Source organism: Pongo abelii, chromosome 4 (assembly GCF_028885655.2).
Source record: "Pongo abelii isolate AG06213 chromosome 4, NHGRI_mPonAbe1-v2.0_pri, whole genome shotgun sequence".
NCBI lineage: Eukaryota > Metazoa > Chordata > Mammalia > Primates > Hominidae > Pongo > Pongo abelii.
In genome coordinates, this window is record NC_071989.2 from 149558890 (window position 1) to 149583442 (window position 24553).

Consider the following 24553-nt stretch of genomic DNA (forward strand, 5'->3'; position numbering starts at 1 on the left):
TTCCAATTTTTAAGATACTATGTCAATGACATTTATTTTCAGAAGCTTTTTCATCCTGAGTTTCCTCTGTTTCATTTAGACTGGTTAATCTATAGACTGTTACCCTGGGACTTTTTCCCTTCAATACTTTCCTGTATGAGTCTACTTTACAAGGTCCAGTATACACTTCTTTCTTAGTTTACTCTCTTATTCAGCTGGCACACATCTCTCAAGACCTTCATATAAATGAATGCAGAAGAGATTTTTAAAAAATTGTCTCCTTACATTGTGAAGACATCATTTTTGTTTGTTTTCATTTGCTTGATAGTTTGATTGGGTATAAAATTCTAGTTTGAAAATAATTTTCCCTCAGATTTTGAAAGCTGAAGCTGTTTCTTTTACTCATTGCGTGTCGAGTTTCTTCAGAAGACTGACTTGATTTTGATTCCACCTCTCTTTGTGTCCTTCTCTCTTACCTCCTTCCCTGGAAGCATTGAAAAACTTTTTCCTGGTAATCTGAAAAGACCTTAATACAGGCATCTTATTTATTAATCTGGCCATGCAGGCATACCCTGTTAACATATAGACTCTTACTGTAAGTTCCGAGAAATTTTCTTGTTATGTTTTAGTAATAATTTATCCATTGAGTTTTCTACAGTCTCACTTTAACCAGAATCTCATTAAATATTGAGATTATTTTTTTTTCTTCTTTTCCATCTCTTGTTCTACTTATTAGACAATTTATTTAATCATCCAATCTTCATATGTAAGTTTTTCTTTTTGGATAGCAAATATTTATTTTTAAGAGCTCTTTTGGTTTTTCATAACATCCTATTACAAATTTGCAAATGTAAATCTTCTTTCATCTATAATTAATCTATTTATTCTTTAAAAATGCATTATATAGTAAGAGTTATTATTATGCCTATTTTAAACTTGCAAGTGAATCAAAGGGAAGTTAAGAATTTGCCTAAGGCTATATAGCTAGTAAGGGGCACTTAAGCCCTAAGCTATTCTTTGTCTTCCAGATATACTTACTTGATAGGGTTACTGTTAACATCAACTAGGTAAATACATATGAGGCACTAGAATAATGAACTTAGAATAAGTCAATAAGTGTTAGCTCTTATTACCTTTTGTTTCTCTGGAGATATTAATCAGACACTTTAAAAGGCTTTCTTTTGTTTTCTGAATTATATCTATTCCCTCCTGTTGTTTTTGTGTGTGGCGGTAGTATTACAGTTTTGGCCTTTCTGTTTCACGTTGTAGGCATTTTCTCAAATGTCTTGTTATCTTTGGCTGTCTTATTATATATAGGAATGATGACACAGCAAATGCTGACAGTCAACCCTTCATGAGTATTGATGACAGGGCTTCACTTTAATGTAACCATGCTAGTATAGAGCTACTACCTTGGGAAACCCCCACATATCAGTACATGTAAGTCTTTATCTGCACCTTTCATATTCCCCAGGGTAGAATTCTACAATATTCAATGTTTTGGGGTGCAATGGGGAAGATGTCAGGCATATATCTTGTGTCCTACAATCTGAGAGTATCATGGCTAGGAGCTCACTATACAGAAGGCAGTGTTTTGCCTAATCTCCCTATCTTTAGTTTCTTTCACTCAGCTCTGCCTGAGGTTTCCAAGACTGGAGATAGTATAATTTCTCCAGAATATAATCTAATTTCTCCAGAGTATAAGCTTTCCATTCTCTGGCTCTCAGTTATTTTCTTGTCTCTGTATGATGGGGAAAATACCAGAGAATTCAACTATCCTATATACATACTTTCAACTAATAACTTCTTTTTTAAGCCCTTACTTGACTTCAGCCTTCTTATACACCTGGTTCCTCCAAGTCTGGTACCTACTAGGATTATGTAGGGAAAACCCAGTAGTTTATTTTTAGTATCTCCAATGCAGGAACTTTATTTTAGACATTTCTTGGAACTATTGTCAATTGCTCTTTCATCTGCTTTCTATCATCAAATAATTTGTGTATTTACTTATGTATTCTTAGTCTTTGTGAATTCATACCTTTTATTACTTTTCTGTCATTTTAGAGGGGGGTTAAGAAGAAGGAAGGATAATTGTATAGTCAACCCACATACTGTTCAATTTCTACTCTTCTGCACTGAAAACTTTTCAACCATGTATCTAGTTCACATTTTTATGAATGTAATTTGAAATTAGCATTTTTAAAAGCAATCTTCTTAGATGACCTCCATTCTTGAGAGTACTTTGAGATGTCTAACAGTGGATACCATTGGTAGTTTCCAAGTACCTATTCCAACTATCTCCCTCATTATGTAGCAGCCATGCACTTTGGCTAGGACTGAAACCACCTCAAGTTTAAGGGGCAATCTCTGACTGGATTAAAACAAAGGGTCAAAGATGGAGTCTTTAGATTCTGGGACTATAATCTCTACCTTTAATCCTATATGTCTTGAGACACTGATTTCTTCAGTAACAGGCTGAAGTGCTCTCAGTTGGTCTAATCAGAATGAAGGCTAATATTTTGTTCTATTATTGAGGAAGAAAATATCTCTCATTCTGTCTTCTTGAGCTGAAAACAAAGCAGATAGCCATAGATGTTGCTGGAATAAATCTTGGGAAACTGAAGGAGGCCAGTCTTAGAAATAAGCCTGCTTTAAATGAAACTAACATGCTTGTGCTTGTGTACTTATTATTTTTTGAGAAGCTGGAACTAAATCAAGGATTCTCATAATGTGTTCTACTGCCAATATCTTACTTTACTTTCTAGCAGTTCACAATTCCTTGCTACCAAGGAAATCTATATGAATGCCTTCTTATGCTATCATAGCTGTCAAAGTATGTCCCATCTCATGGTTAATCCAGTTTCATATCCTCTGAGAGGACTTCTAAAATGACCCAGGTGTACTTTGCCTTTTCATTACCACCTAAGGAAAGTCAAGTAGTGATAGAATTTTGTACAGCTTAAAAATATTATTGTTGTTTTATGTTTCCAATCTTCTCAGAAAGATTACAAACCACTGGGAGCCAAGAATCACATCTTGTATTTCTGTATTCACCACAACTAAGCACGTTTGGTTGTGTGGAGAAGGGGGAAAGATAAATGCTTTAAGATGAACATTAACAGCATATCAAACTAAAGAGAATATGAAATAATTATTACAGAACGTGCAATATATTTGTAATCACTTGAACACAATGAATAAAACAATATTTTTTTCCGGAGGACATGTAAGTGAATGGAATTTAGGTAGCTTTCACCAAACTGTGAAAATCTATGGAGACACTTGGTGGCGCTGCAGGATAACATCGTGAAAAATATATTTACTGGATGGCGTTGTGAACACTGATATCCAGTGCACACAGAGAATCAGAAGACAGAAAGAACAAGCCTTCAAGAGGGAGACCTAGAAGCCATTCAACAGGGTTAAAATCCTTAGACCACAGAGGATTTGGTGGACAAGTCAGAGACACGTTCCCCAGAGCTGAAGCCTTTCTTCAAGAAGCCTGCAAGAAAGGAGCTATGGAGAACGGAAGGGCATGCACTCAGCAGATAAGGCAAGTCCTGCTTCTCTTTGTTTTGCTGGGAATGACTCAGGCGGGCTCTGAAACCTGGAGATTTTCCGTGGCAGAGGAAATGCAGAGCGGGAGTTTTGTAGGCAATCTGGCAAAGGACCTGGGGCTGAAGGTGAGAGAACTGTCCTCACGGGGGGCTCAGGTGGTCTCTAATGATAAGAAACAGCGTTTGCAGCTGGACATCAACACGGCGGATTTGCTCTTAAGTGAAACACTAGACAGGGAGGAGCTCTGCGGTTTCATCGAGCCTTGCGTGCTACATTTCCAGGTGTTAATGCAAAACCCCACGCAGTTTTTACAAATTCAGCTTCAGGTCAGGGATATAAATGATCACTCTCCCATCTTCTTGGAAAAACAAATGCTCCTAGAAATCCCAGAAAACAGTCCTGTTGGTGCTGTGTTCTTACTAGAAAGTGCGAAGGATTTAGATGTAGGAATCAATGCTGTAAAAAGCTACACAATAAGCCCCAACTCTCATTTTCACATTAAAATGAGAGTCAATCCAGACAACAGGAAATACCCCGAGTTAGTTCTGGACAAGGCGCTGGATTATGAAGAGCGCCCGGAGCTCAGTTTCGTCCTCACTGCTCTGGATGGCGGGTCCCCTCCCAGGTCTGGAACTGCCTTGGTCAAAGTGGTGGTTGTGGACACTAATGACAACTCCCCTGAATTTGAGCAAGCTTTTTATGAGGTGAAGTTTCCGGAGAATAGCATCCTTGGCTCGCTGGTTTTGACGGTCTCAGCTAGGGATTTAGACTCTGGAACAAATGGTGAAATATGCTATACCTTATCCCATGCCTCAGAAGATATTCGCAAGACATTTGAAATTAATCAAAAGTCTGGAGAAATTACTTTAACAGCACCTCTGGATTTTGAAACGATTGAGTCGTACTCAATAATCATTCAAGCCACAGATGGGGGAGGACTTTTTGGAAAATCTACAGTCAGAATTCAGGTGATAGATGTAAATGACAATGCTCCTGAAATCACTGTGTCATCGATTACCAGTCCAATCCCAGAAAATACGCCAGAGACTGTGGTTATGATTTTTAGTATCCAAGATATAGACTCTGGGGACAACGGAAGAATTGTTTGTTCCATTCCGGAAGACCTCCCATTCGTGCTAAAATCTTCAGTTGAGAATTACTACACGTTGGAAACAGAGAGACCACTGGACAGAGAGAGCACAGCCGAATACAATATCACCATCACCGCCACTGACTTGGGGATACCCAGGCTGAAAACCGAGTACAACACAACTGTGTTGGTCTCCGACGTCAATGACAACTCCCCCACCTTCACCCAAACCTCCTACACCCTGTTCGTCCGCGAGAACAACAGCCCCGCCCTGCACATCGGCAGTGTCAGCGCCACAGACAGAGACTCAGGCACCAACGCCCAGGTCAACTACTCGCTACTCCCGCCCCAGGACCCGCACCTGCCCCTCGCCTCCCTCGTCTCCATCAACGCAGACAACGGCCACCTGTTTGCCCTCAGGTCACTGGACTACGAGGCCCTGCAGGCGTTCGAGTTCCGCGTGGGCGCCTCAGACCGCGGTTCCCCGGCGCTGAGCAGCGAGGCGCTGGTGCGCGTGCTGGTGCTGGACGCCAACGACAACTCGCCCTTCGTGCTGTACCCGCTGCAGAACGGCTCCGCGCCTTGCACCGAGCTGGTGCCCCGGGCGGCCGAGCCGGGCTACCTGGTGACCAAGGTGGTGGCGGTGGACGGCGACTCGGGCCAGAACGCCTGGTTGTCGTACCAGCTGCTCAAGGCCACGGAGCCCGGGCTGTTCAGTGTGTGGGCGCACAATGGCGAGGTGCGCATCGCCAGGCTGCTGAGCGAGCGCGACGCGGCCAAGCACAGGCTGGTGGTGCTGGTCAAGGACAATGGCGAGCCTCCGCGCTCGGCCACCGCCACGCTGCAAGTGCTCCTGGTGGACGGCTTCTCTCAGCCCTACCTGCCTCTCCCGGAGGCGGCCCCGGCCCACGCCCAGGCCGACTCGATCACCATCTCCTTGGTGGTGGCGTTGGCCTCGGTGTCGTCGCTCTTCCTCTTCTCGGTGCTCCTGTTCGTGGTGGTGCGGTTGTGCAGGAGGAGCAGGGCGGCCTCAGTGGGCCGCTTCTCGGTGCCCGAAGGCCCCTTTCCAGGGCATCTGGTGGACATGAGCGGCACCGGGACCCTATCCCAGAGCTACCAGTACGAGGTGTGTCTGACGGGAGGTTCCGGGACCAATGAATTCAAGTTCCTAAAACCGGTTGTCCCTAATATCCAGGCAGAAGGTCTTGGGAAGAATAGTGAAGAAAACCCCACCTTTCGAAATAGCTTCGGATTTAATTTTTAGTAAGAATGTTATTTACATTTTCATGTACTTTTTTTAGTTTTACGTAACCATATCAATATTATTTAGTTTTAAACTAGTTACTTTATTATGCAATACAACTAATTGTATTTTTAATTTTTTCTTTTCTCCCCCCACCTTTTTTTTTTTTTTTTTTTTTGAGACCGAGTCTCGTTCTGTCGCCCTGGCTGGAGTGCAATGGTGTGATCTCAGCTCACTGCAACCTCCGCCTCTCGGGTTCAAGCAATTCTCCTGCATCAGCCTCCTGAGTAGCTGGCATTACAGGCGCCCACCACCACGCCCGGCTAAATTTTTTTTTTTTTTTTATCTTTAGTAGAGACGGGGTTTCACCACGTTGGCCAGGCGGGTCTTAAACTCTTGACCTCATGATCCACCCGCCACGGCCTCCCAAAGTGCTGGAATTACAGGTGTGAGCCACCGCACCCGGCCTTTTTTTTTCTTTTTCTTTTTGATACAGAGTCTTAGTCACCCAGACTGGAGGTCAGTGGCAGAATCTCAGCTCACTGCAACCTCTGCCTCCTGGGCTCAAGAGATCAGCCCACCTCAGCCTCCAAGCAGCTGGGACTACAGGCTTGCGCCACCATGCCCGGCTACCTTTTGTATTTTTTGTAGAGACGGATCATCACCATATTTCTTAGGCTGGTCTTTAATTTCTGAGCTCAAGCGATGCACTCCCCTCAGCCTCCCAAAGTGCTGGGATTACAGGCGGCCAGGCCTATTTTCAATTTTCAAGTATTGCATATCATTGTGAATAACATTGTAAATCCTTTTTATATTAAGTAACAGGTAGTTAACCCATTTCTAATGAATAATTTTAAGGTTTTAATCCTTTCCAAGTGTACAATAATTTACTGATTATTATTTCTTATTCTAGAAAACAGACTTTGATTTTTCTCTTAGGTTTTTTTTGTTTTGTTTTTTGAAACGATGTTTCGCTCTTGTCGCCCAGGCTGGTGTGCAATGGTGTGATTTCGGCTCACTGCAATCTCTGCCTCCTGGGTTCAAGCGATTGTCCTGCCTCAGCCTCCCGAGTAGCTGGGATTACAGGTGCACCACCACACCCAGCTAATTTTGCATTTTTAGTAGAGACGGGGTTTCACCATGTTGGTCAGGCTGGTCTCTAACTCTTGATCTCAGTGATCCACCCGTCTCAGCCTCCCAAAAAGCTGGGATTACAGGCGTGAGCCACCATGCCCAGGCTTCCCTAGTATTTTTCACTGTCTGCATCCTATGATCTTAACCACCTGTGTATTGTAGTTTCTTCATGGGAGAAGTCATATCTGCCCTTCCAACCTTATTCTAACATTCTATTTATTCATTTAAAAAGCCACATCATCTAATTCTAAATCACAGCATTTAAAGAGAAACATTTCATTATTAATGTGCTCATGGTAAATTAAATATTATTTTGTGATCAATATTATACTTCAGTAATAACTTTGTGCTTGTATTATTTTCTTAAATACACTACACTTACTTGGCTAATATTTTTAATGCTTACTTTTGTGTGTATATATATATAGAGAGAGAGAGTGAGCGATCATGGGTTATAATCCCAACAAAATGCAATAAACTGCATGAAAATAAATAGGAATATTAAAACATTTTGATAATTTTGAGATGAGAATATTGGTGGACTGTTGGAAAGATATTCACTTTTCCTTTTATTTTGTAAATTTATTTCATTTTTTTCAAATGTAAAAATCAAGATGAACTAAAGGTTGAAAGAAAAACAAGGCCTGGCTCAGTGACTTGGCTGGGTGGGTTAGATCACGCCTGTAATCTCAGCACTTTGGAAGGCTGAGGTGGGCGGGTCACCTGAGGTCGGGAGCTCAAGACCAGCCTGGCCAACACAGTGAAACCCCATCTACACTAAAAAATACAAGAAGTAGCTGGGTGTGGTGGTGCGTGCCTATAATCCTAGCTACTCAGGAGGCTGAGACAGGAGAATCACTTGAATCCAGGAGGCAGAGGTTGCAGTGAGCCAAGATCTTGCCACTGCACTCCAGCCTGAGTGACAGAGTGATACTCCATCTCAAAAAAAAAAAAAAAAGAAAGAAAGAAAGAAAGAAAAGAAAAGAAAAGAACAATATTTTCTTTAATTTCCAGTCCCCTTCTATTGAGTGGCTTCTTCTAGAATTACCTCAATACTTGTAAATGATATGTTTTTGCTGTTAAATCTCGCTACTCTATTTTACATTTTAATCACTTCTTGCTATGTATTTTTTAAAAAAGATTTAACTTTCTTTCCAACTAATGTAAACCAATATAAGCACTGCACATTCCCTTTCTCCTATTCTCCCAATAAAATTGTTACAGTTTTTTTTTTTTTTTGACATAATCTTACTCTGTCACCCAGGTTGGAGTACAGTGGTGTGATCTCAGCTCACTGTAACCTCTGCTTCCCAGGTTCAAGTGATTCTCCTGCCTCAGCCTCCCGAGTAGCTGGGATTACAGGCACCCACCACCACACCTGGCTAGTTTTGTAGTTTTAGTACAGATGGGGTTTCACCATGTTGGCCAGGCTCGTCTTGAACTCCTGACCCCAGCTGATCCACCTGCCTCAGCCTCCCAAAGTGTTGAGATTACAGGAGTGAGCCACCGTGTCCAGCCTACAGTTTTTTTTAAGTTAAACTAATAGTGTCCATATTACTAAGCTTTCTTCAAAATACACATTAGTGTAGTGTGATTAAATTTCCTTTCTTGAGAAACATTTTTCCTAGAACTGAAAATTGTTTTGTACTTACATAATTTTCCATTTACTAATATTAGTTTCTTTGCATTCTCTAATTTGAATCTCTTTCTTCTCAAAATATTCAAATATATCAGATACCTATCAATTATGTTTATTTCTTGGTGATCTTGCACCCAGATCTCTACTTCATTCATACTGGTTGCTCTATAGGCTGTCACCCTATTTTTCTTTGTTGGTCCTCTTTTATAAGATCCAGTATATTCTTCTTTCTTAGTTTACTCACTTATTTTGTTGATGCACATCTCTCACTACCTTCATAAAAATGGATACAGAGGAAGTTAAACTTTTTGAGAGATTGCTTTGTTTTTTTTTTATTTGATTGATAGTTTGGGCATAACATTCTAGGTTTAAAATAATTTTCCCTCAGATTTCAAAAGCACTGCTCCTTTTATTGACTGCATATAGAATTGCTGTTCAGAAGACTGATTCCATTCTGATTCCTATGTCTTTTTATGCAATTCCCCCTCTTTTTTTCTTTCTTTCTGGGAGCATTGAAAAAAATTCCCCTGGTCTTCTGAAAATACCTTAGTACTGGCTCTTTATTGATTAATCTGGTCATATGGCTATGTCGTGTTTATCTTTTTTTTTTTTAAAGATGATGTCTCACTGTGTTACCCAGGCTGGAGTGCAGTGGCTATTCATAGGCACAGTCACAGCACCCTGCAGCCTCTAACTCAAGAGCTACTTCTGCCTCAGCCTTCCAAGTCACTGGGACTACAGGCATGTGCTAGACCCCTTGGCTAATGTTCAGACTATCAATTTTATTTCTGAGAAATTGTTGTTGGGCATGGTGACTCACACTTGCAATCTCAGTACTTTGGGAAGCTGAGGCAGGAGGATTATTTGAGGCCCCGAGTTTGAGACCACCCTGGGCAACATAGTGGGAACCTATCTCTACACAAAAACAATTTTTTAGAAGGAATTTTCTTGGTATGTTTTACTCATAATTTCTCCCCTGAGTTTTCTGAATTCTCAATTCAACGAAAATCTCAGTTAAATATTAGACCTCCTAGATTGACTCTATAAGACTGTAAGCCATTTTTCCTTTTTTATTTTCTCTTTGCCTCTCATTCCATTTTTTGGACAATTTACTTAATCACTCAATGTTTTATATTTAAGTTTTTCTTTATGACTGAAAAATATTTACTTTTAAGAGTTGTTTTTAGTTCTCTGAATGTTTTTCATGGTATCCTGTCATAGATTTATAAATGTAATATTTTCTCTCATTTATAATTAATCTTTTCTTTAAAAATACATTATGCAGTATCGTTATTATATATCCATTTTAGAAGTGAAAGTGAGTCTAAGGGGAGTTAAGAACTTGTCCAAGGTAATATAGCTAATAAAAAGCACTGAAGTCCTAATCTAGTCTTCATCTTACGATAGGAATACGTACTTCATACAGTTACTATTTAGATTAAGTGGATAAATACATACTTCATACAGTTACTATTTAGATTAAATGGATAAATGCATTATGAGGCACTTAGAACAATGAGTAGCATAGAGTAAATACTAAATAAGTATTAGCTTTTATTAGATTTTCTTTCTCTGAGAATATTAACCAGACATTTTCAAAGGCTTTCTTCTGCTTTCTATATTATTGTTCTTTTTTTTTTCTTGGTGGTAGTGATGGTGGTAGTTTTGGTCTTTCTATGTTATGTTACAGGCATTTCGTCAAATGCCTTGGCTATCTTCTCGTATTTTAGAAGGATGATATATCAAAATGCTGACAATCAACTCTGTGAGCGAACAGTACCTGTTGATGGCAAGGCGTCATTCTAATGTAATCATGCTAGGATAAGTCTATTACCTTATGAGATGCCAAATATTAATATGTGTCTTCATTTACTTATGAATTTTTTTTTGTAAATTATGAAAAACTGGAACTAAATGATAGGTTTATATAATATGTTCCAACCCAATCTCTTGCTTCATTTTCTACCTGTTCACAATTCATTGCTATTAAGGAAATCTACAGAAATGCCTTTTTATGCTGTTGTAATGACCTATATATGCTTCATCTCATGGTTAATCCAGTTTCATAACTTCAGAAAGGACTTCTGAGATGACCTTTCCTTTCCCTTATCACGTAAGGAAAGCCAAGTAGTAATAGAATTTCATTCAGCTCAACAATCAGTTATACCCTGCTTGTTTCAGGCTTACAATTGTCTCAGAAACACTACATTTGGGGCTTTCATATTCTCCAGGTTAGAATTCTACAATACCCACTGTGTGGGGATAGACTAGGTGTCAGGCATATACCTTGTGTCCTACAGTCAAAGAGTATTGCATGAAAAGGGATTAGAAGTCTCACCGTGCAAAATGCAAAGGTTTGCTTACTCTCCCTATTTTCAGTTTGACATCTCACACTTGTGATCAGCTGTGCCTAGATCCTCAAGACTAGAGAAAGTCCCATTAAATTTCTCCAGAGAATAAACTTTGTATTTTCTGGCTGTGAGTTATGTTTCTGTCTATGTAGGGTGATGAGAAGAACAGAGAATTCAATTATCCTCTACACATACTTCCAACTAATAACTTTTTTCCATCCTTAGCTGACTTCAGTCTTCTTAAACATCTGGTTCCTCCAGATCTTGTGCTTAAAAGAGATTATGTTTCTTGTGAGTATCTTCAATGCAGGAACTTTACTTTAGGGGCATTTTTTGGAACTGCTAAGTTAATTGCTCTTCCACCTGCTTTCTGTCATAGAAAAACATGTGTGTTCACTTGTGTATTCTTAATCTTTGTTAGTTCCTACCATTTTAATTACTTTTCTGTCATTTTAGTGAATATTTTTTTAAAAAGAGAGGTTAATTGTGTGTGGTCAATCCATCTACTTTTCAACTTTTACCCTTCTGTACCAATTACTATTTCAACCATGTATCCAGCTTACATTTTTAAGAATATTAATTGAATTTAACATTTTAAAATGCAGACTTGTTGGATTCTTCTTCCATCCATTCTTAGTGCACTTTAAGACTTTCTATAGTGAACATCACTGATGAGCCCTTAGCATCTATTGCAAACAATCTCCCTCATTATGTACCAATGATGTACTTTGGCTAGGACTGAAACCTTCCCGAGCTTAAGAGGTGGTCCCAGACAGGATTAAAACAAAGTAATGGCCAGAGACGGGTCTTTAGATTCTAGGACTAAAATCTCCAACTATAATTCTATACCTCTTGAAACAATGATTGCTTCAGTGGCAAACACATGATCTTACTTGGTCTGATCAGAGTGAAAGTTAGGTTTTTGTTCTATGTTTAGGGATAGACTGTTACTTTCTCTTCCTCGGCTGAAAGAGAAAACAGATAGCTACAGTTGTGGCTACAATAAATTTTGAGAACCTAAGGCAAACCAGCTTTAGGAGTAAGAGTCTGCTTTAAATTAAACTAACTTGCTCATGCTTGTGTACTTATGAATTTTTTTTGTAAATTATGAAAAACTGGAACTAAATGATAGGTTTACATAGTATGTTCCAACCCAATCTCTTGCTTCATTTTCTACCTGTTCACAATTCATTGCTATTAAGGAAATCTACAGAAATGCCTTTTTATGCTGTTGTAATGACCTATATATGCTTCATCTCATGGTTAATCCAGTTTCATAACTTCAGAAAGGACTTCTGAGATGACCTTTCCTTTCCCTTATCACGTAAGGAAAGCCAAGTAGTAATAGAATTTCATTCAGCTCAACAATCAGTTATACCCTGCTTGTTTCAGGCTTACAATTGTCTCAGAAACACTACGAATTCCTGGGGGCCAGGGATCACATCTTGTATCTGTATTCACCACAATCGAGCACATTTGGTTGTGAGAAGAGTGGGGAAAGACACTGAATAAATGCTTTAAAACAAAATCATCATCATAAACTATGAAGAATATGAAACGAGTATTATGGAAGATATAATATATTTTTAATTACTTAGAAGGAATTATTTAAACGCAATATTTGCTTCTGGAGGACATTTATGTAAATAAAATTTAGGTAGTGTTCATCAAACTGTGAAAATCTGTGGAGACGCGTGGTGGCGCTGCAGGATAATATCAAGAAAAAAATTACCCTGGAGGATGTTGTAGACCCTGTTATCCAGTACACTCGCAGAACAGGGAAGACAGAAAGAACAATCCTTTAAGGGAGAACCTAGAAGCCATTCAACAAGGTTAAAATCTTAAGGCTTCCGAGGATTTGGTAGACAGATCAGAGGCAAGTTTCCCACAACTGCGAAGTGGCGCTGAGGCAATTCTGCAAGAAGATTTTGGGGTTTTGGAAAAGAAGCTATGGAAAACGGAGGGGCAGGCACTCTGCAGATAAGGCAAGTCCTGCTTTTCTTTGTTTTCCTGAGAATGTCTCAGGCGGGCTCTGAAACTGGGAACTTTTTGGTGATGGAGGAATTGCAGAGCGGGAGCTTTGTAGGAAATTTGGCAAAGACCCTGGGACTGGAGGTGAGTGAGCTGTCTTCGCGGGGGGCTCGGGTGGTTTCTAATGATAACAAAGAGTGTTTGCAGCTGGACACAAACACTGGGGATTTGCTCCTGAGCGAAATGCTAGACAGGGAGGAGCTCTGTGGCTCCAATGAGCCTTGTGTGCTGTATTTCCAAGTGTTAATGAAAAACCCCACGCAATTTTTACAAATTGAGCTCCACGTCAGGGATATAAATGATCACTCTCCCGTCTTCTTGGAAAAAGAAATGCTCTTAGAAATCCCAGAGAACAGTCCTGTTGGTGCTGTGTTCTTACTAGAAAGTGCAAAGGATTTAGATGTGGGAATCAATGCTGTAAAAAGCTACACAATAAGCCCCAACTCTCATTTCCACGTTAAAATAAGAGTCAATCCAGACAATAGGAAATACCCTGAGTTAGTTCTGGACAAGGCGCTGGATTATGAAGAGCGCCCGGAGCTCAGTTTCATCCTCACTGCTCTGGATGGCGGGTCCCCTCCCAGGTCTGGAACTGCCTTGGTCAGGGTGGTGGTTGTAGATAGTAATGACAACTCCCCTGAGTTTGAGCAGGCTTTTTATGAGGTGAAGATTCTGGAGAATAGCATCCTTGGCTCCCTGGTTGTGACCGTCTCAGCCTGGGATTTAGACTCTGGAACAAACAGTGAACTATCCTATGCCTTTTCCCATGCTTCAGAAGATATTCGCAGGACATTTGAAATTAATCAAAAGTCTGGAGACATTACTTTAACAGCACCTTTGGATTTTGAAGCAATTGAGTCATACTCAATAATCATTCAAGCCACAGATGGGGGAGGACTTTTTGGAAAATCTACAGTCAGAATTCAGGTGATGGATGTAAATGACAATGCTCCTGAAATCACTGTGTCATCAATTACCAGTCCAATCCCAGAAAACACTCCAGAGACTGTGGTTATGGTTTTCAGGATACGAGACAGAGACTTTGGGGACAATGGAAAGATGGTTTGTTCTATCCCAGAAGACATCCCATTCGTGCTAAAATCTTCGGTAAATAATTACTACACTTTGGAAACAGAGAGACCACTGGACAGAGAGAGCAGAGCCTTGTACAACATCACCATCACCGTCACCGACTTGGGGACCCCCAGGCTAAAAACCGAGCACAACATAACCGTCCTGGTCTCCGACATCAATGACAACGCCCCCGCCTTCACCCAAACTTCCTACGCCCTGTTCGTCCGTGAGAACAACAGCCCCGCCCTGCACATCGGCAGCATCAGCGCCACAGACAGAGACTCAGGCACCAACGCCCAGGTCACCTACTCGCTGCTGCGGTCCCAGGACCCGCACCTGCCCCTCGCCTCCCTGGTCTCCATCAACGCAGACAACGGCCATCTATTCGCCCTCAGGTCTCTGGACTACGAGGCCCTGCAGGAGTTCGAGTTCCGCGTGGGCGCCACAGACCGCGGCTCCCCGGCGCTGAGCAGCGAGGCGCTGGTGCGCGTGCTGGTGCTGGACGCCAACGACAACTCGCCCTTCGTGCTGTACCCGCTGCAGAACGGCTCCGCGCCCTGCACCGAGCTGGTGCCCCGGGCGGCCGAGCCGGGCTACCTGGTGACCAAGGTGGTGGCGGTGGACGGCGACTCGGGCCAGAACGCCTGGTTGTCGTACCAGCTGCTCAAGGCCACGGAGCCCGGGCTGTTCAGCGTGTGGGTGCACAATGGCGAGGTGCGCACCGCCAGGCTGCTGAGCGAGCGCGACGCGGCCAAGCACAGGCTGGTGGTGCTGGTCAAGGACAATGGCGAGCCTCCGCGCTCGGCCACCGCCACGCTGCAAGTGCTCCTGGTGGACGGCTTCTCCCAGCCCTACCTGCCTCTCCCGGAGGCGGCCCCGGCCCAGGCCCAGGCCGACTCGCTCACCGTCTACCTGGTGGTGGCGTTGGCCTCGGTGTCGTCGCTCTTCCTCTTTTCGGTGCTCCTGTTCGTGGCGGTGCGGCTGTGCAGGAGGAGCAGGGAGGCCGCAGTCGGTCGCTGCTCGGTGCCCGAGGGCCCCTTTCCAGGACATCTGGTGGACGTGAGCGGCACCGGGACCCTGTCCCAGAGCTACCAGTATGAGGTGTGTGTGACTGGAGGCTCCAGGTCAAATGAGTTCAAATTTCTGAAACCAATTATCCCCAACTTCCTACCCCAGAGCACAGGTAGGGAAGTCGAAGAAAATCCCCCATTTCAGAATAATTTGGGTTTCTGATAAAGAATGAAAAATAAATCCTGTGTTTATGAATACATTTATAATTAGGAACTTATCGTGAGGTGCCTGTAAAGTAGTATTTTTGATCACTTCAAATACGTACACTTCAATTCAAGAAATAAATTTCTTTACATAGAAAAGGATCCAGATTTAGTACCAAGAACCCTTCACAAAGCAGGAAATGTACATGTGTAATGTTTTATGTCAAGTAATTATGCTTAATATAAAGTCTATGAAGTGGTAAGTCTTGTTTGAGATATTTTAAATTGCTTTCCATTGTTTTCAATATTTACTGTGACTTTCGTTTTCTGAGTTGATTAGAATGCTGTTTGAGTATACCTACCCTAGTTTCAAAAGCATAGATTGTAGTGTACCTTTTTAAACTTTATTTAAAAAAAAACACTTGTTTTATGAATCATACACTATTTTCACACTTTTAATCTCATAAGAAACATATGTGACATGGTATTTTAGGAATGACCAAATAGACGGTCTTAGAGATTCAGTAAGTTCACTAAGGTCCACTAACTAATAAGTGACAAAACTGAGCATCCATCCTAGATCTGTCAGACTCTGACTCAGTGACTTTGCTCCCATTCTATACTGTTTTCGTCATTGGATATCACCTGGCAAGTTTCTGCCTAACTAAAGAGAAGAAAAGTTTTTATCGTATTCATACTACTGTTCAATCTTTATTTAGAAATAATCTTTATGATTTCATTTTCTTGTAAACCAGTAATCTTGCTTTTCTGGGTAAATTTTCAGCTATTATTACTAATGCTCTGATCTGTCCAAATCTTAAGTAAAAAACAAAATTGAAAGAGCAACCTGTGCCTTCTCGTTGTCTCCTGAACACATAACTTTCATTTCACAGAAAAGATTAATGGTCCTGATTAGGAATAGTACATAATTTTGATTGCATTATTAGTTAATTATTTTCTTTACATTGTAGTATATTTCCAGAGTCATCCATACTTACATTTTTAATATATTTTCCTGATTTGAGAGTTTGTTTTTAGCAGTTTTTCTTACCTATACTGCACTGCTGAATCAGGAAAATTTAAGAAAAAGAATAGAATTAAATGTGTAATATCAAAGAGAAATACAGATGATCATTAAATTTTTAGAAATTTTGGGGAGTTAAGGAGAAGCATTGTTTGTTAAAAATATATAACCGATTCTTATTTTTAAAATAGGTAATTTTTTCATAGTTGTGTTCTAAATATATTATAAACTAGTGCTGGTAACTCTAATAAAGCTAGTATTACTGCATATCACTGGTGGGATAGAATCTAAGGACAAAAATAACTCACAGTAGTAAAATCTAAAATTGCTTTCATGGTCTCAGGGTAAAATTATCCAATTTCTCTGACAAATAAATGGCACAAAAAATAAGAGGAGTGAAGTTTACACAAGGAAAAATCTTAAGAGGTCTACCACTCAAATACAATGTGTGGATCTTGTTTGGATCTTGATTGAAACAACAGCAATGACTTTGAAAAACTTGGAAGAATTTGAATATAGATGGGTATTAAATAATGTTAACTTGATTTTTAGGTGTGATAACGACATTGTACTTAAGCATATTTTTAGAGTCATTTAAAGTCATGATGCTTTTAAAGAAATGTATAATGACATATTTGTGGGTGAAAATTCAGTTTGTCTGGGATGTGAAAATGTTGAAGGAATAGAGTCAAGAATTATGGCAAAACATTGATAATAGTTGAAGCTAGTATTGAGTCCTTGGAGGTTCATTATACTCCTCTCTTTTATGAGATTTGAAAAATTTCAAAATGATTTCTTTAATTGATGCTGTTAGAAGTGGAGGTAATAAAAAAGGACATCCTTCCCAGAAACAAAATCACCACTGCTGTTACAGATATTGCCTCTATTTAGACAAACTCTCCAGTCTTTCCTTGTTCATTTCCCTTCATTACTGGACATAACCTCTCTACCTGAGATAGTCACGCTCCTGTATTCTTCTACCATTTGAATTTTGAAGTGTTTTTCTAGTTATAGTAATGGATTTATGCTAGAATTATGATGGATTTATGCCAGACTTATGATGGATTTATGCCATCAAGACTCAGCTACTTGATGGCATCAAATTGCTTTATACTTGGTATACAGTTTATTTTTAAGGTTAATATCTATTTGCATTAGATTCCTCATGTTTAAGGTGGGGAATTCACAACAGCCCTATGTGGTAGGTGCTGTTCTTATCCTCACTTTACAGAGGAGCAAACTAAAGCAGAGAGATTAAATAATTCGTTCGAGGTTCACAGCTACTAATTATTCCTATGGTTCATGGAAATAAAACTATAAAGATCTAAATGTTGTCCATGTTAACTGCAATTACATTTGAAATTTTCTGCATATATTCTTTTTGCCACGCTAGACTGTTACCTAAATATTTCCTTTTTGCCCAAAGCTCAGTTAGCATTGTTGAAAGACTAATGCAATTTCTGCTTCGGGCAGTTGTCTGCTCACTAACGTCCGGCGATATTAACGGTGGTGTTGTAACCTTACATAGTCCCGGGGTGCATACAGGCAGAGTTGGGAATATTACATCTATCATCATCCCACAAAATGTAAGATCCTGTGAGGACGCGTGGTGGCGCTGCAGGATAAGAAGGTACAAACCAGAACCGCAGCTGCAGCTACATTAACCGGCAAAAAGCAGCAGAACCTGGAAGTCCACGGGAAGCTTGGATGCCAAAGAGAGAACGGCTGGGTCCTCTGGAGAGGACTACTCACTGGAATATTTCTGAGGTGGCTGTGGAATAACCACAACCTCAGATACTGGGGACTTTACAGTCCCACAGAACCGTCCTCCCAGCAAGCTGAAGGAGGAACAATGGAGGCCAGCGGGAAGCTCATTTGCAGACAAAGGCAAGTCGTTTTTTCCTTTTTCCTTTTGGGCTTATCTCTGGTTGGCTTGGCGGAACCTAGACGCTATTCTATGGTAGAGGAAACTGAGGGCAGCTCCTTTGTCACCAATTTAGCAAAGGACCTGGGTCTGGAGCAGACGGAATTCTCCAGGCGGGGGGTTAGGGTTGTTTCCAGAGGGAACAAACTACAGTTGCAGCTCAATCAGGAGACCGGAGATTTGTTGCTAAATGAGAAATTGGACCGTGAGGATCTGTGCGGTCACAGAGAGCCCTGTGTGCTACGTTTCCAAGTGTTGCTAGAGAGTCCCTTCGAGTTTTTTCAAGCTGAGCTACAAGTAATAGACATAAACGACCACTCTCCAGTATTTCTGGACAAACAAATGTTGGTGAAAGTGTCAGAGAGCAGTCCTCCTGGGACTGCGTTTCCTCTGAAGAATGCTGAAGACTTAGATGTAGGCCAAAACAATATTGAGAACTATATAATCAGCCCCAACTCCTATTTTCGGGTCCTCACCCGCAAACGCAGTGATGGCAGGAAATACCCAGAGCTGGTGCTGGACAAAGCGCTGGACCGAGAGGAAGAAGCTGAGCTCAGGTTAACACTCACAGCACTGGATGGTGGCTCTCCGCCCAGATCTGGCACTGCTCAGGTCTACATCGAAGTCCTGGATGTCAACGATAATGCCCCTGAATTTGAGCAGCCTTTCTATAGGGTGCAGATCTCTGAGGACAGTCCAGTAGGCTTCCTGGTTGTGAAGGTCTCTGCCACGGATGCAGACACAGGAGTCAACGGAGAGATTTCCTATTCCCTTTTCCAAGCTTCAGACGAGATTGGCAAAACCTTTAAGATCAATCCCTTGACAGGAGAAATTGAACTAAAAAAACAACTCGATTTCGAAAAACTTCAGTCCTATGAAGTCAATATTGAGGCAAGAGATGCTGGAACCTTTTCTGGAAAATGCACCGTTCTGATTCAAGTGATAGACGTGAACGACCATGCCCCAGAAGTTACCATGTCTGCATTTACCAGCCCAATACCTGAGAACGCGCCTGAAACTGTGGTTGCACTTTTCAGTGTTTCAGATCTTGATTCAGGAGAAAATGGGAAAATAAGTTGCTCCATTCAGGAGGATCTACCCTTCCTCCTGAAATCCGCGGAAAACTTTTACACCCTACTAACGGAGAGACCACTAGACAGAGAAAGCAGAGCGGAATACAACATCACTATCACTGTCACTGACTTGGGGACCCCTATGCTGAAAACACAGCTCAATATGACCGTGCTGGTCGCCGATGTCAATGACAACGCTCCCGCCTTCACCCAAACCTCCTACACCCTGTTCGTCCGCGAGAACAACAGCCCCGCCCTGCACATCGGCAGTGTTAGCGCCACAGACAGAGACTCAGGCACCAACGCCCAGGTCACCTACTCGCTGCTGCCGCCCCAGGACCCGCACCTGCCTCTCGCCTCCCTGGTCTCCATCAACGCAGACAAAGGCCACCTGTTCGCCCTCAGGTCGCTGGACTACGAGGCCCTGCAGGCGTTCGAGTTCCGCGTGGGCGCCTCAGACCGCGGTTCCCCGGCGCTGAGCAGCGAGGCGCTGGTGCGCGTGCTGGTGCTGGACGCCAACGACAACTCGCCCTTCGTGCTGTACCCGCTGCAGAACGGCTCCGCGCCCTGCACCGAGCTGGTGCCCCGGGCGGCCGAGCCGGGCTACTTGGTGACCAAGGTGGTGGCGGTGGACGGCGACTCGGGCCAGAACGCCTGGCTGTCGTACCAGCTGCTCAAGGCCACGGAGCCCGGGCTGTTCGGCGTGTGGGCGCACAATGGCGAGGTGCGCACAGCCAGGCTGCTGAGCGAGCGCGATGCGGCCAAGCACAGGCTGGTGGTGCTGGTCAAGGACAATGGCGAGCCTCCGCGCTCGGCCACCGCCACGCTGCAAGTGCTCCTGGTGGACGGCTTCTCTCAGCCCTACCTGCCTTTCCCGGAGGCGGCCCCGGCTCAGGCCCAGGCCGACTCGCTCACCGTCTACCTGGTGGTGGCGTTGGCCTCGGTGTCGTCGCTCTTCCTCTTCTTGGTGTTCCTGTTCGTGGCGGTGCGGCTGTGCAGGAGGAGCAGGGCGGCCTCGGTGGGTCGCTTCTTGGTGCCCGAGGGCCCCCTTCCAGGGCATCTGGTGGACGTGAGCGGCACCGGGACCCTATCTCAGAGCTACCAGTATGAGGTGTGTTTGGCAGGAGGTTCAGGGACAAATGAGTCCAAGTTCCTGAAGCCGATTATCCCCAACTTCCCTCCCCAGTGCCCTGGGAAATAAATACAGGGAAATTCTACCTTCCCCAATAACTTTGGACTCAATATTCAGTGACCATAGTCGACTTTTATATTCCATAGGTATTTTATTTTGTGGCATTCCTATGCCAATGTTTATTTCCCCCAATTTGTGTGTATTTAATATTCTACTGATTTACTCTTGATTTTTCTCATGTTCTTTTTCCCTTTGCTTTAAAGCGAACATTTATCTTTATTCCTGGTTCTTAAAAGATGGTAATTCATTCTTTAACCTAGATGGTCTTAATTTGTAATTAATTTGCCTCCCTAAAGAGCAATACCAAATCACATTTTTTTTTCATGCCCCTATCTTTAGTTGAACTTCACCCACGATTATGCTTATGGTAAAATTAAATAGAGCAATTTGGAAGTGATTCAAAATTTCCAGCATTTCTTTATTTGATTCTCTCTTTTTTTCAGTCTTAAAATAATGATTGCTATTCAGACATATCATTTTTCTTTTTTTTAAATCCAGTGTGTTTTTAGTCAACCTTTAAATATGCTTTTTGCTTTCAAAAATAAACCAGAAAACCTATATCCTATGATACAACTCTAAGTGTTATCACTTGATTCGAAAGGGTCAGAAGACCACTTTTTTAGTATCCTTTCCTCATTCATGCTGGAGAGGATTGTGCAGGCACATTAATATTGTAGCCAATCACAGAATCTGGGAATATGAAGCTATAATTTTTTAATTAATGTCACAAAGCTCTAATGTAATCTAGTTGAATGCAGATGCCTGTGCCCAAATAATAATTCGTATAGCATAAATTGGAATTGTGTGTTAATGTGTAAAAATTTTTGCCTGTACTATCATATAATTTAACGTATATACACCAGAAACTATTTTTCAAACTTTTTTTACTGCAACCAATAGCTAAGATTATATTTTACATATTTTGAAACACACAGGCTTAATAGAAAGAAATGCTTGTGAACAATGCTTAGTCTTTATATGACGTAATTTGAAATTACCTATATATTTCATTCTATTCAATTTTCAAATGTGGTCATGATCCACTAAATTTATTTCATGGTATACTAATTGGTAGTAACCCAAAGTTTGAAAACCACTTTTCTCAGACATATAAAAGTATGCCAGATGTTGAACTTTGATAGTATCAAAAGATAGTCCCTTAGGGTTCTAATTTTTAAAAATTTTTCAAACCATTGTAGGGGAGTAGCTTTGTCTCATGTTAAACCACTCTTACCTTTAAGGATCTGACACACTACGCAAGAAAAAGACTTCAAGGTTGGAGGAGGAGATTTTCCATGACTTTTATCAAAAAGTCTAAAGTCTATGTTGTGGGAGAAAAATGTAGAATAACAAAATGAGTAAAAGTATAGAGGCAAAACAAGCGTGTGTATGAGAGAGAGAGAAAGCATGGAAAAGAGGAAATTCATGGGGATGAGTAAAATGACTACTTCCAGTGCCACAGACTAGACTCAGTTGCTTCTCTTATTTTATTTTTTGAGACAGGGTCCTGTTCTGTCACCCAGGCTGGAGTGCAGTGGTGTGATCTCCACTCACTGCAACCTCCATCTCCTGGGCTCAAGTGATCCTCCCACCTCAGCCTCCCTAGTACCCAGGACTACAGGCCCAGGCCACCACACCCACTAATTTTTGCATTTTTAGTAGAGGCAAGGTTTCATCATATTACCCAGACTGCTCTCGAACTCGTGAGCTCAAGCAATCTGCCTGCCTCAGCCTCCCAAAGTGCTATGATTACAGGTATGAGCACCTGGCCTCAACTGCTTCTTGAAGATATTTTAAAACTTTATCTTAACATTGTAGAGGGAGTGGGTATTAATCAGTTGATAATGCCAAGAAGTGCAATCTCTTTTAATAGCATATCTAAGACAACCTAATGTTTATACTTCTTGCTAAGATTTCACTACCGGTTCTGTTGAGCTGTGTCAACTGAGTAATTATTCTTTTCTTTTTTCTTTCTTTGTTTATTTTTTAGAGACAGGGTCTCAGTCACCTAGGCTGGAGTGCAGTGGTGCAATCATAGCTCACTGAAGCCTTGACCTCCTGGGCCCAAGCAATCCTCCTGCCGCAGCCTCCCAAGTAGCTGGGACCACAGGCACATGCCACCACCCCCAGCTATTTTGTTTGTTTGTTTGTTTTTTGTTTTGTTTTGTTTTTGAGGCGGAGTCTCACTCTGTCACCCAGGCTGGAGTGCAGTGGCGCGATCTCGGCTCACTGCAAGCTCCGCCTCCTGGGTTCCCGCCATTCTGCTGCCTCAGTCTCCCGAGTAGCACCCCCAGCTATTTTAAAAAAATTTTTGTAGAGATAGGTTCTCATCATGTTGCCCAGGCTGTTGAACTCCTGGCCTCCAAAGGTGGGAGTTGTTCTAGCAGCTTCCCTGTGATCTTCTTATATCTACTGGTGGAGTGGGAAAGAGTAGTTCAAACAACTCAGACAGAAAATCTCGCTGGTGCAACAGTGGAGAAAAGGGCCAAGTACTTGTCCTGTTACTTCCAGTTTTTCTAGATATATGAGCAGCAGGACTCCTCTCTTTATAAAAAGAACTATGAGTTTCCTGGCTCTAATGAAGAGTGACCAGGCATTCAGGAGCTCAAATGCCCAGATACATATAACCAACCAATTCTCCTAGAATGTATTGCTAAAAATGAATTTTGCTCATATGCTTCAAAGACCTCATTTATAGTTATACTTAAAACAGTGCATAGGAATCAAGCTGTATCAGCCAATTTTATATGAAAAAACTATAGGTTGTAAGTAAATTAGGACATAATTTTATATCTAGCGGGGGTTAAAGGACACTTAGAAAATAGAGACACATGAGATGGCCCAGCCTTACAGAATGGATTCTCCTGAAAACCCTTACAATAAAAACCAAATAACAGTATTTTTTTTTTTTTTTTGGATTTAGGCAATAGTATGGGAGGGAAAAGGGACATAGAACATTTTATCTTACAAACACATTGTTCTCTTTATCTTTCTGCTTCAAGTTCTACCACCACTCCTGGGTCCACTGATTAATCTAACAACATGGCCTCTCAGTCCCTAAGTCTTTACCTCTACTCCTGTTATTCAGTCATTAATGCCCTGGCTACATATTGTACTTTTTCCCCACCAAGAAACTGTTCTATGATATAATAATTTCAGCTATCTCCCTCTGAGAACACAATTGTCTATGCCTATAACCTTCTCATTCTGCTGTTTCTATCACATCTTGTCTTTGACCTTATCAGGAGCTCCATTCCATGATGCTGATACTACCTATCAAACGCTCCTGTTTTAATTTCCTTCCTATTCAGCTGATTTCCTGGTGTACCACTCCCAGTTGCTCTCATGCCCATATTCTCAATTCCCTTGTTCAATTTTCCTTCACTAAAACCACCTGATGAAACTCCAGCCAGATGAATATAGTCCTCCTCCTCTCTTACACATGGGGTGCTGCACTCTATAAGACCAAACTTACAAAATTAGCAATACCATTGCCACTATAAATGTATAATATTCAAACCTAATTTGGCTTCTGAGACCACGAACTCCTTTTATAATTTTTCTAACAAGCTTTCTCTTCTACGCTCCACAACAACTATTTTAAACCTACTTATCTTACTTTAAACTTCTTACCCTACCACTTAGATACCCCCTTTTATTAGATGAACTTGCCTAATACCTTATTGAGAAAATAGAATCCATCAGCTAGAAATTCATTTTCCTGTCCCCTACTCCACAGCTTTAACAGCATCCGTATCTATACTTTTCACCTGCTGAGGTCCCTCCCACTGGTCTAAATCCAAACTCTTCATACATTGCCTGGATCCCATCTTTAACAACCTTTCTAGGTGACTTGCATTATCCCTTCTGTATCTTAATTTTCTCTTTCCCTACTGAACATTACACATTGGCATTTTAAATATATTCAAGTTTCTCCAGTCTTTAAAACACTCTCTGAGTCTGAATTCTTCTCCAGATACCAATGTATTTCTTATTCCTTTTACAGCCTTTTCATTCTTTACAAATT

The 24553-nt window shown here is 41.6% G+C and overlaps 3 protein-coding genes across 3 annotated transcripts; all 3 read left to right on the forward strand.

Annotated features, from left to right (window-relative positions):
• The first annotated feature begins 65 nt into the window (after window positions 1-65).
• On the forward strand, window positions 66-7966 carry PCDHB11 (protocadherin beta 11). Its single transcript, XM_002815999.5, has one exon. The coding sequence runs from the start codon at window positions 3498-3500 to the stop codon at window positions 5889-5891; it is 2394 nt and encodes a 797-aa protein (XP_002816045.2). The 5' UTR covers window positions 66-3497; the 3' UTR covers window positions 5892-7966.
• A 288-nt stretch (window positions 7967-8254) lies between these two features.
• Window positions 8255-17666, forward strand: PCDHB12 (protocadherin beta 12). Its single transcript, XM_002815997.6, has one exon. The coding sequence runs from the start codon at window positions 12945-12947 to the stop codon at window positions 15330-15332; it is 2388 nt and encodes a 795-aa protein (XP_002816043.4). The 5' UTR covers window positions 8255-12944; the 3' UTR covers window positions 15333-17666.
• Window positions 17667-17755: 89 nt separating this feature from the next.
• LOC100450339 (protocadherin beta-13) lies at window positions 17756-20564 on the forward strand. Its single transcript, XM_024247546.3, has one exon. The coding sequence runs from the start codon at window positions 18190-18192 to the stop codon at window positions 20533-20535; it is 2346 nt and encodes a 781-aa protein (XP_024103314.3). The 5' UTR covers window positions 17756-18189; the 3' UTR covers window positions 20536-20564.
• The last annotated feature ends 3989 nt before the right edge of the window (window positions 20565-24553 follow it).

Bases quoted from the DNA above. Each gene is read 5' to 3' on its own strand.
- LOC100450339 (XM_024247546.3), top strand. From the start codon at position 18,190: ATGGAGGCCAGCGGGAAGCTCATTTGCAGACAAAGGCAAGTCGTTTTT.
- PCDHB12 (XM_002815997.6), top strand. From the start codon at position 12,945: ATGGAAAACGGAGGGGCAGGCACTCTGCAGATAAGGCAAGTCCTGCTT.
- PCDHB11 (XM_002815999.5), top strand. From the start codon at position 3,498: ATGGAGAACGGAAGGGCATGCACTCAGCAGATAAGGCAAGTCCTGCTT.